Here is a 13208-nt window from a genome sequence, read left to right as displayed (position 1 = left end):
GGCATACTCGCGTACGATCCGTCCCTGTTGTCCCCCCGCGCTTAGCTACGCGATCACGTGAGCGGACCCGAGCCATCCCCACCAAACTCTCGCCAGAAGCTTGCAGCGAGTCAAGCAAGCAGCACGTGAAGCACGGCTATCTTAAGCTCAGCGATTTTTCGTTATCATATAGTTGCTAGTAGACTTGTCGAGAATAATAAAAGACTTAAAATAAAAGACTCATTGTCTTGACCACACCGTTCCCGAGAAAACACCGGAGAGCAACGTGGAAGGAGCTTAAGCCAACGATCTCTTTCAACGAAAATTAGAAGGAGAGGCTAAGAGTTCTCTAACACAAAACATTGGTCCTTCGAGCCGGATCCAGACTGATATATCCGGATACAGACGGATGGAAGGCCGGACCACCGGATACAGTAAGCCATCCGTAATTCGACGACATCTACTGCACTTCTAAAATCGCTGTAATCTAACGCAAGGAGATTAGCGAAGCTTCACCGCCATTAAGAAAGGCAGGTCACTGTCTTCTACTTTCATACAAGCATCTATTTCGAACCCCGCTGCACCAGCGACTCGATCCCAGGGAATCAGCTAACCAGCCAGGAATCCCGCGCCAGCGGACATCATCCCGGACCGATCCCTGCAGGAACGGCAAGGCAGCGCAAGGATTCATTTCAGAGGAACGCCGGCAGCCATTACAGTGCGACATCGGTGCCCCTCCCCCACCGTACAACGAGGCAATTCTTGTTTCGACGCGTACATTATATTTAGCGCCCGTAATACTCAGGTAAGGAAAGCTGTTTTCAACGGTCGCCAACCGGAATTTCCTTGTCATTTTGTACTCAACATACATAGAATCTTGATTCCGACATGGATAACGACCCGGTCAACATAAAAAAAACGACGGTCGACCGTAAAGGCGTCGTGCACGCGCATAAGAAGCTATGTCGATAGCATTTCTTCATTGTCTCCGTCGATAATATTGCAACTTGAAGAGCGTAAAGTTAAATTAGACCAGTATTGGGCCGATTACAATGTTTATCAAACTCAATTAGAAATGCTCGATGAATCAGAAGCTAACGATAGAGTCGCCTTTGAGGAAGCATTCTTTAATTTGTCAAGTAAAATGCGTGAATTAATGCAAACTCAGTCTACTTCGCGTAATGCGGTAACGGCGTCACCAACGCTTTCAAATGCCTCTGATATGCGAGAAACATATAATGTCAGATTACCGAAACTCGATCTTCCTAAATTTTCGGGGAAATTTGATGAATGGTTTCCGTTCCGCGACTCATTTCTTTCGATCATACACGCGAATACAACTCTCAGTGATATTCAGAAACTACAATACCTGAGAGCCACTCTTACCGACGAAGCAAGTAATGTACTAAGCCCTCTCGAGATATCCGAGGCGAACTATGCGGTCGCGTGGGACCTATTAAAGGAAAGATTCGATAATAAACGCGACATTGTACAAACGCATCTCAAATCCATTATCGAGTTACCGGTTATGACGAAGGAAAACGTGGTAGAATTGCGACAGATCGCGGATGGTTCTGCGCGTCACATGCTAGCATTAAAAGCGCTGAAGCGTCCCACAGAACATTGGGACGATCTTTTAGTTTACCTTCTGAGCTCTAAGCTCGACCCGACCACAGAGCGAGAATGGCGACTGTCACTCAAGGACTCCGAGTTACCTACATTGAAACAATTTCACGCTTTCCTAGCCCATCGTTGTCAGGCTATCGAATCAACTGGTAGGTCATCCAATACTTCTACGAAAAATGTAAATTCGCGTTCGCAAGCGAATAACAAACAAAGGACATCATGTAATGCATCCGTTAGCACAAAATGTGATTTTTGTAAAGGTGAACATGCTATTTACCAATGTAAACAATTTTTAGCTCTCCCGATTCTCAAACGGATTGCGGAAATTCGGTCACGCAAGATCTGCTTGAACTGTCTTCGTTCAACGGCTCACAATGCAAGCAAATGTACTTCAGGGACTTGCAGAATCTGTTCTCGCAAGCACAATACATTGCTGCACATCCCGGAATCATCTGATCGGAACAAGGCGAGTGACGATCACAAAGAGGAAGCTAGCTCATCAGAGTCTACGAATACGAGTACTCCGCACGCTGTGGTCTCTCACGCCTCAAACACAGTTGATAGTAAATGCATACTTCTATCAACCGCTGTAGCTCTCGTTCAAAGCAAAAACGGTTCACTACAACCATGCAGAGTATTGTTAGATTCCGGATCGCAAGCTAATTTTATTTCTAAAGACACTTTAAACACTTTAGGTCTAATTCCACGTTCGATAGATATCTCTATATCAGGTATAAACGGCACAACCACTCGTTCAAATCAAGCAGTGCAATTAAAGTTGCAATCGCGCTTAAATTCTTATTCCACGATCATTGATTGCATTGTAACCGACCGCGTAACAGATGATATTCCATCCTCTAACGTGAAACGAACAGCTTTCGAAATACCGCGAAATATTGAACTCGCCGATCCCAATTTTCATATTGCGTCTAAAATTGACATATTGATCGGTGCAGACACATTCTGGAACCTAATATGCGTAGGACAGATCAAACCTTCACAAAAGCATCCGACATTGCAAAAAACCAGATTAGGCTGGATTCTAGCGGGTCGTTTAAACAATTCCGTAATGAACTCGCGAAACATGCAATCTTTTCACGCTTCTCTCAGCAATTCCGAATTAAACGAGCAGTTAAGTAAATTCTGGCAGCTAGACGAGATTCACTACAAATCAAATAGCTATACTCTCGAAGAGAGTTTTTGCGTAAAACATTTCTTAGAAAATGTATCGACAAACGAACAGGGTAGATACATAGTCAAATTACCGTTAAAGGAAGAATTAATTGTTAGTATCGGCAATTCGAGAAATATCGCATTAAGTCGTTTGCAGGGATTAGAAAGACGCTTCGTCCGTGATCCCCATCTCAAGAAACGTTATTCGGATTTCATCGATGAATATCTTACATTAGGTCACATGAAACCGATAGTAGAACAATCTTCTAACGAATCCGGAGCCTATTACTTGCCTCATCATTGCGTGTTAAAAGAGTCTGCTAAAAGTACAAAACTTCGCGTCGTATTTGACGGATCATGCAAAACTGATACCGGCATATCCTTAAACGATTCTATGATGATAGGACCGGTCGTTCAAGAAGACCTTATGTCTATACTCATGCGCTTTCGTATTTACATATACGTAATAGTAGCCGACATAATTAAAATGTACAGACAAATATTGCTGCATCCTTCGCAGACGAAACTGCAACGTATTCTTTGGCGTCTCATGTCCGATCTAGATGTTAAGATCTATGAATTACTTACTGTTACATACGGTACTGCAGCTGCTTCTTTCCTCGCTACAATGTGCCTTAAGCACCTAGCGGAGAAATACGCCCACGTCTTTCCCATAGGTTCGTTGCATGTTATACGTAACTTCTACGGCGACGACTTACTTACGGGAGCTAATACAATATCAGAAGCGATGGTCATTAGAGATCAAGTAGTACAATTACTAAAACTAGCTTCTTTTGAACTTAGTAAATGGGGATCTAATTGTCCCGAATTATTGAATGGCGTGAGCGATCAAAGCGAGGGTCTCGTACCGTTTGATAAAGATTCTGATTTCCGTATTTTAGGCATCCTTTGGGATCGAGATGACGATACATTTCGTTTTTCGTACAAGCCTAGTCAACAACCTAACGTCGTAACTAAACGTTCGATATTATCTGAAGTGTCAAGATTATTTGATCCATTAGGGCTACTTGGTCCGATAATTGTAATCGCGAAATTAATAATACAAGATTTATGGATTTCGAAAGTGGATTGGGATGAATCGATTCAGCAAGACTCTCATACAAAATGGCTAAGACTTAAATTACAACTTCCTTGTTTGAATCAGTTTCATATTCCTCGTTGCGTCGGTAATTTCGCTAATCCAAAATCCACACAAATTCATGGCTTTTGCGATGCTAGCCAACGCGCTTACGGTGCGTGCGTTTACATTCGCATGAAAGTTGGTCATCAAAGATACCAGTCAAACCTACTTTGCTCCAAATCTCGTGTCGCACCACTTAAAGCAGTAACATTGCCGCGACTCGAATTGCAAGCAGCACTATTGTTGTCGCAGTTAGTTGATAAAATTAGATCATCAATCGATTTAACAGACGTAGAAGTATTCTTGTCATCAGATTCCAAAATAACTTTAAATTGGATAGCTTCTCCATCGCGCAAATGGTCGACATTCGTAGCTAACCGAGTTGGGGAAATTCAACGATTAACTGACATAAGCAGTTGGCGCCACGTCGCTTCATGCAATAATCCAGCAGACATTCTATCCAGAGGATCATTTCCTGACGATCTAATAGACTCGCACATGTGGTGGCACGGCCCATCATTCTTACTAGAGCCAGACGGCCTTTGGCCAAGCGGGGAATACAATTCCTTTGATGGCGAGATTCCTGAACAAAGGGTCGTTTGCACAGCTGTTGTATCCATTGACTGCGAAGTTATCGACGACTTGCTCAACAAGTTTTCCAGTGTTAATAAAATATGTCGAATCTTAGCTTATTGTTCTAGATTCACCAAGCCTCAAGATTCTATTTCACAATCCATCGAGATTTCTCCAAAGGAGATTATAAATTCTTTAAACATCATATGCAAGGTTGTTCAAATGAAAGCCTTTATTAACGAGTATCATGCGTTAAAAAATCAAAACGACATTAGCAAATCTAGTTGTATCCTTTCACTATCTCCATTCATGAGTGAAGACGGCTTAATCCGAGTCGGTGGAAGACTGAAAAACTCAGCTCTATCATTCGACGCTTGTCATCAAATAGTCCTTCCTCGAAATCACATTTTAACGAAGCGTATAATAGAATTTGAGCATCAACGTAATATGCATTCTCCTTTGCAAGCTACTATGGCTGCAGTTAGGCAACGGTTTTGGCCGCTATCATTGCGATCATCCACTCGTAAAATCATTAACAATTGCGTAATATGCTTTAAGGCTAAGCCGATCTTTTCCGAAACAATAATGGGTTCTCTGCCCGCACCAAGAGTTAACGTATCGCGGCCATTCTCGCACTGTGGAGTCGACTACGCCGGACCTGTGACTTTACGTGAGGGTAAACGCCGAAACTCTCGTAATCATAAGGCTTATATAGCAGTTTTCGTATGTTTCGCCACCAAGGCACTACATTTAGAACTTGTGAGCGACCTCACTACTGACGCCTTTATCTCATCACTCAAAAGATTAATATCGCGACGGGGCAAACCCGAACGAATGTACTCCGACAACGCGACTACGTTCGTTGGAGCACAAAGACAAATTAAGGAATTCTATGATTTTCTCAAAACCGAACAAGCGCAGAACTCCATAGAGCATTTCTTACGCGATCAACAAACCGAGTGGCATTTCATTCCTCCTAACGCTCCCCACTTTGGGGGCTTATGGGAAGCTGCAGTTAAATCCGCCAAGTTCCATCTCACTCGTATTGTTGGCACAGCCAACCTAACCTTTGAAGAAATGTCAACCGTATTGTGCGAAATCGAAGCTATTTTAAATTCGAGACCTCTCGTCCCTTTAACTTCGGATTCTAACGACTTAGGCTACTTAAGTCCAGGGCATTTTCTGGTTGGCTCTCCATTAAACAGTTTTCCTGCCCGCAATTTAACAGATGTTAACACGAATAAACTGTTGCGATGGCAAGTAGTAGAACAAATGCGACAGCATTTTTGGCATAGGTGGAGCAGCGAATATCTTAACTCATTACAGGAAAGACATAAGTGGAAAATGTCAAAGGGTCAACAATTGAAACTTGACCAGTTAGTTTTAATAAAGCAACAAGGCGTAGCTCCATTGCAATGGATAACTGGTCGAATAGAAGACATACATCTAGGTTCCGATGGATTAGCGCGTTCAGCGAAGGTCAGAACCTCGAAAGGATCTTATGTTAGACCGCTTTCAAAGTTAGCAATATTACCGATATAATTCTATAGATGTAAGCTACTATGCGTAAATTTCTTTACACTTATATTGTCAACATGAAACATATTGCAAGGCATGTTATTTGCGTGAATTCTTCAATTTTTTTATATCTAATGTTTAAGTTAAGTTCATTTATGTACCAGCGTAAACTAAGCATACTGTATTAATTTGAATTACTCATGTTACAATCATTTAATTTAGTTCAGTCGATTGTTTTGTCAACTTATGGCTACGAGCCACCTGTCATTTAAAGCAATTGTTGAAGGGCAGACCCTTCAAGGCGGGCGGCGTTGTTAAGTATTGTGATATTAATGCTTCGGGCATACTCGCGTACGATCCGTCCCTGTTGTCCCCCCGCTTAGCTACGCGATCACGTGAGCAGACCCGAGCCATCCCCACCAAACTCTCGCCAGAAGCTTGCAGCGAGTCAAGCAAGCAGCACGTGAAGCACGGCTAACTTAAGCTCAGCGATTTTTCGTTATCATATAGTTGCTAGTAGACTTGTCGAGAATAATAAAAGACTTAAAATAAAAGACTCATTGTCTTGACCACACCGTTCCCGAGAAAACACCGGAGAGCAACGTGGAAGGAGCTTAAGCCAACGATCTCTTTCAACGAAAATTAGAAGGAGAGGCTAAGAGTTCTCTAACACAAAACAGTGACTATTTACTGTTTCTCAGTAAAAATACACTGATTCTCTTTTAGAGAGTATATGTAATCAGATTCAAAAAATTGTCCCGAAACGTGCCGTAGGACATGAATTTTTTCCAGGACAGTCCTGGAAACTGCCAAATGTCCTGGAATATACCGATGTAAAAAATAAAAGTCCCGGAACATACTTCTGGACCTACATATATATATTTATATATAAATTATATGAACTTATATATAATCATGTCAAAATGTATGTGAAACTTTATATATATATATATATATATATATATATATATATATATATATTTAATAGAATTCGTTTCTCGTATTTAAAATTTGACGGACAGTGGTATAAAAACGGTATCAAGAGACACGGCACTATCTCATGTCAAGCAGTGCCAAGTTGTAATATATGCATGGAATAAATCATTTCACTTTTGATTCTATAGCTTTTGAAAAAATATACATCTTAACTTATCAATGCTTTATTATCGAAGTTAACAGTTCTTTTCCAATATATATTGACTATATATGGTCATATATGGTCATATATGATTATATATGATTATATATAATTATATATGATCATATAGAGACAAAATTCATATATAATTGCATTATATACAATTATATATGTATATTTATATATCTCTATATATAAAGGAAGATGTCCTGACTGACTGACTCACTCACTCACTCACTCACTCACTGACTCATCAACGCCCAGCCCAAACCCCTGAACCGAATTTTTACCAAAAGTATATGAAATAAGGGTAGAATTTTCCGGGGAGTGCCACTATGTGTATAGTTTTTTGTTACCGATTTTCTGGAAACCGATTTTTTTAATTTTTCCTATTTTTCGAAAAATAATTGATCAAATCTCAACAAATTATAGATCAAACAAAGATAGAATTTTCCAAGAAGTACTATAAAGTGTATAATTTTTTGTTACCGATCTTTTGGAAGCCGGTATCGAAATTTTTTTAAATAATTTTTACCAAAAGTATATGAAATAGGGGTAGAATTTTCCAGGGAGTGCCACTATGTGTATAGTTTTTTGTTACCGATCTTTTGGAAGCCGGTATCGAAATTTTTTCAATCTTTCGGGAATTAATTGACCGAATCTGAAAGAATTGTATATGAAGTAGGGGTAGAATTTTACGGCGAGCGCCATAATGTGTACAGTTTTTATTACCGATCTTTTTAGAAACCGGTTTTTTTTATTCTTTCAATTTTTCGGGAAATAATTGATTAAATGTCAAAGAATTATACATGAAGTAGGGGTAGAATTTCCCGGGAAGTGCTATAAAGTGTACTATTTTTTATTACCGATCTTTTTAAAAACCGGTTCCGAATGACCGAATCTCAAAGAATTGTACATAAAGTAGGGGTTGAATTTCCCGGGAAGTGCTATCAAGTATATAATTTTTTGTTACCGATCTTTTTGGAAAGCGGTATCAGAAGTTTGACGAATTTTTCGGGAAATTAATCGAATTTTAAAGAATTGTATTTAGAGAGAGAGAGAGAGAGAGAGAGAGAGAGAGAGAGAGAGAGAGAGAGAGAGAGAGAGAGAGAGAGAGAGAGAGAGAGAGAGAGAGAGAGAGAGAGACAGAGAGAGAGACAGAGAGAGAGACAGAGAGAGAGAGAGAGGGGGGGGGGAAAGAGGGGGGAGAGAGAGAGAGAAAGAGAGAGACTATTTGCGTGTCTGATTACATATGTCATTCGGGGCGAAGCCCGGGTAACCAGCTAGTAATTATATATAATTTTTTTCCCGGGTACGCACACATGACCTGCAGTATTATTTTATAATACTGAATTATATAATATTATGTAACGAATTTTTGAATTTAATATCTATAATGTATATAAAAACGATTCAAATAAATTTTTAAATTAGGATTAAATATCTGCAGCATATATGATAACTTGCGAATCTATATCTATACAGATATAGTGCTATATCTGGTTGTACATAGGACAAGATTAGGCATATTAATATATCTGGCTATATATGACTTCATATATAGTTGTATATAATGCTATATCTAGTTATATGTAGAGTGCACTACTCATATATCATTATATCTGGCTTCACATACATTTATATACGATTAGATATAGCGCTATTTCTGGTTGTATATAGCGCCAAATTAGTCACATTAATATATCTGGCTATATATGACTGCATATATAGTTGTATATAATGCTATATCTTGTTATATGTAGGGTGCACCATTCATATATCATTATATCTGGCTTCACATAAAATTATATACATTTATATACAAGTAGATATGGTGCTATATCTGGTTGTATGTATAGGACCACTGATTGCACATGTGGCCATGTATAATTAGATATGACCCCATATAAAAACATATATAATTATATATAATTATATATTTACCAGATATAATTATATATGATTATATCTAATCATTTTTTCCCGGGTTGTTTCATAAACTTTTTGCTCATATTTCATCGTAGTTTCTCTTTTTTATTATATTTTTAGAAAAGAAAAGATATTACTTTGTAAGTATTGAACTTATTTTTTCGATAGTCTTGTACGAAGTAAAACTTAACCGATTAGAAGAATCGATATTTTCATAAAATAATGTTCAAAAACTTTGCAGGAAGTTTCCCTGCAATTTTCTCTCGTTCAAAAGATAACTTTAGCTCCGACGTCGAGCTTTGTTTCACTGCACGACACTCCATGGCGTTACCTACACCATGAATAGTCTAAGATCCCGACCTACATCGACCTTCACCCATCTGTTTTCCTAATAAAAGGTATTTTTTATCAAACCTAATAAATAAACAAACAAATCGCAGATGGGTTGCCTAATTAAATCAGCTCAAGGCTACCCTTAATTAAAAATAATTTAATTAATTTTTTTTTTATTTCTACACTCATTTGTATTCTCAAAACATTCAATACCAATCGAAAGTACAAAGAATAAGTAGAAAGGAAAAGTTAGGTTGCCTTTCTTTTACTGCTCCCTATTACCGGGTTGCCAGGTATAAACAGGTGAGTTGGTATTACTAATTTACACTCATCTGTTTTCTTTAATTGAACTATACAAAAAATAAAGATAATTTTATTGCGAACACAATGGTATTAGGTTGCCTAAGCAAAATCGATCAAGACTTGCGGTTGCCGCGCTTTAAAATAGTGCAGAAAAATTAGGATTTTTCTGCGGAATAATTCGCATGTAGCTAAATTTTTGCATGGACCTTTATTTCGTCGTTAAAAACAATATGTGAAGAGTCCGCATTGACGTGACCTCTGCTAAAAATTTTACAGAGAGTCAAAGGTAAAAAAAAACAGTTTTTCGCGATTATTTCTTTATTCATTAGTCCTACGGCAAAAATAGTTATTACAAAATTTGTAGCTTATAAAATTCTCTACAAAAAATGTTCTATAAGTTTTTTTGTACAAGCAATACTTTTCACGTAATAAATTTTGCAAGATATACGCTGCGCGGTAAATTTACGGAGCGCGCTGACAGACGTCAAATAAATTGAAGCGTCTCACCCGCGCACTAAAAATCATATCTTTTGAACGAATCATCGTACAGAAATGATCAAAGAATCGTTGAAAAGCAGAAACTTTCAGCTTTTTATAATAATGCAATTTGGTTCATTATTCTATGATAATTTTTGAAAATTCTACAATGGTTTAAACAAATTGTTACATGCATTACTTGTATATTATTGTTATATTATTGATATTTCTAGCGCAATTTTTCGCAAAGTTATGACGATTTTAATTTTAACGTTTCATCAAAAATTTTAAAAATTACTGAAAATGTCAATTGCTTGATTTTAAAGCAAAAAATTTTTGTAATTTTTTTCCTCTGGTAGGGTCAAAGTATGAAGTATATACTGTAATATCCTGCTGGCGTTTTTTTTTTACAATTTAGAACCTACTTGTGGCTGATTTTATGAAAAAAGGCAAAAAATGCATGTAACAATTTGTTTAAACCATTGTAAAATTTGCAAAAATTATCATAGAATAACGAACCAAATTGCATTAAAAAGCTGAAAGTTTCTGCTTTTCAACGATTCTTTGATCATTTCTGTACGATGATTCGTTCAAAAGATATGATTTTTAGTGCGCGCGTGCGACGCTTCAATTTATTTGACGTCTGTCAGCGCGCTCCGTAAATTTACCGCGCAGCGCATATCTTGCAAAATTTATTACGTGAAAAGTATTGTTTGTACAAAAAAACTTATACAACATTTTTTGTAGAGAATTTTATAAGCTACAAATTTTGTAATAACTATTTTTGCCGTAGGACTAATGAATAAAGAAATATTCGCGAAAAACTGTTTTTCTTTACCTTTGACCCTCTGTAAAATTTTTAGCAGGGGTCACGTCAATGGGGACTTTTCACATATTGTTTTTAACGACGAAATAAAGGTCCATGCAAAAATTTAGCTACATGCGAATTATTCCGTAGAAAAATCCTAATTTTTCTGTACTATTTTAAAGCGCGGCAACCGCAAGTCTTGATCGATTTTGCTTAGGCAACCTAATACCATTGTGTTCGCAATAAAATTATCTTTATTTTTTGTATAGTTCAATTAAAGAAAACAGATGAGTGTAAATTAGTAATACCAACTCACCTGTTTATACCTGGCAACCCGGTAATAGGGAGCAGTAAAAGATAGGCAACCTAACTTTTCCTTTCTACTTATTCTTTGTACTTTCGATTGATATTGAATGTTTTGAGAATACAAATGAGTGTAGAAATAAAAAAAAATTAATTAAATTATTTTTAATTAAGGGTAGCCTTGAGCTGATTTAATTAGGCAACCGATCTGCGATTTGTTTGTTTATTCATTAGGTTTTATAAAAAATACCTTTTATTAGGAAAACAGATGGGTGAAGGTCGATGTAGTTCGGGATCTTGTACTAGAAGTGGCACGGAGCCGTTTCGGACGTAAATTCCGACCGACGCGCGACGCTCTGTATTAATTAATCGCACGTAGAGTCAACGTTACCAAATCGCGCGACAGAGTGTTTCTGATTTATATCCTCTTTGCCCCGTACGTTCTGCGTATCAGTCGGCTGACCAAATGTGGATATTGTCGAGCGAATAATATGCATTAGAATTTATTCAATAGTCTAGCTTACTCCGGCGTCAGATTATTTGAATAATCGTATTTCATGAGAATTTAAACCTATTTATATCGTAAATAGTATAACATAGCAGGAAAATTAAGAACAGCATTAAGGCAACGCAAATAGCTATTTGTTATAACCATTATTTTAAAACTGGACATATATATGGGAATTTTAAATACGTCGAAAAATTGTCTATGAAAAGAGTAGGTATCTTTTTTTAATAAAAATAATCAAAAAATTCCTTTATTTGTTGGAACGTCAGTTTTCTTTCGAAAGATAATATAGAGGTACCTATAAACATTACACGTTATTATTACATGTCGATTTGAAATATAAATTGTATAAAAGAAATCATTAAATGCTGTATTGAATTAAGTTGAGAAAATAATTTAATGTCTGATTGGAAAGCTATGTTTTATAGACTTATTGATTTGTTAGTTAAACTAAAATTTTTTGTTTCTTCATAAATATTGTGAGATTATATTTTGTTAAGTAAGTATTAGTACTAATTTTTGTAAGGCTTTTTTAAAAGGCTCCTTTTCCCTTATAGAAATTTAATACTGTAAGTGATTTTTTGGCTAGTGATTAATCATTTAAAAGCACTATTAAAAGCACTATTAACAGTGCTTTTAATAGTGCTTTTAAGTAATTAATTACTAGCCAAAAAATCACTTACAGTATTAAATTTCTATAAGGGTTTATTATGTACCTAACCATTATGTAGCAAAAAAATAGAATATAATGTCTCCTTTTAAATAAAAAGAGGTACGCGACGTGTTCTTCTATCCTCGGGTCTCAGAATTTAATGCAAATTTGCAGAATCGCGTCTCGTTTATAAAACGCGCAACATCTAGTATACTTTACTTGATGGATATTTTGTTAAGCAATTTGTGTGTGTGTGCCAAACGATCTTGCGTCGGGTGTCTAAAAAAATGACGTTATATTCTCATTTCTACCGACGCATTAGGGCACTTACGTAATGAAATAGATAATAGATCATCTCTTATTCAGAAAAAGAAAAAAAGATTCAAGAATTTTACTTAAGTTATCCAAAAGCTAGTTATTTATTTGTTTATAAAAAAAATAGTGTTAATATCTTTTAATAATGCAAAATAACTTGTCATTTTCGATCGTTCTCGTCATACACACATACGACACACGGAAGAAATTTAATAACTAGACACGCTATTCATGCGGCATCATGCAAATAAGTTACGGCGTTGTCGTGATATTTGCACAGGTGGGAATTTCCTTCCCTTTCCCCCTCCCAACAGACTTTAAACTGATCGAATATGAATAATGAGACATATCAAAATATCCTGAATAGTTAAAAAATTGAATTAATTTTATCTTAAATCCCAAGGCTAAACTAAGGCCGGTATTCATAGTCGG

General features: G+C 36.9%; 1 protein-coding gene across 1 annotated transcript in view; it reads left to right on the top strand.

Moving 5' to 3' along the window:
• The window catches only part of LOC139816947 (uncharacterized), a 6641-nt gene extending 2730 nt beyond the window's left edge, over window positions 1–3911 (top strand). Inside the window, exons 2-5 of the mRNA XM_071784777.1 lie at window positions 1327–1754; window positions 2001–2336; window positions 2562–3748; window positions 3864–3911. Coding sequence (XP_071640878.1) covers window positions 1327–1754; window positions 2001–2336; window positions 2562–3748; window positions 3864–3911 — 1999 coding nt within the window. The remainder of the gene's footprint in view (window positions 1–1326; window positions 1755–2000; window positions 2337–2561; window positions 3749–3863) is intronic.
• Window positions 3912–13208: the final 9297 nt, after the last annotated feature.

The sequence above is a fragment of the Temnothorax longispinosus genome, chromosome 7 (genome assembly GCF_030848805.1).
Source record: "Temnothorax longispinosus isolate EJ_2023e chromosome 7, Tlon_JGU_v1, whole genome shotgun sequence".
Lineage (NCBI taxonomy): Eukaryota > Metazoa > Arthropoda > Insecta > Hymenoptera > Formicidae > Temnothorax > Temnothorax longispinosus.
The sequence above is the reverse complement of the archived record's forward strand: the minus strand, read 5'-3'. Positions and strand labels throughout refer to the sequence as shown.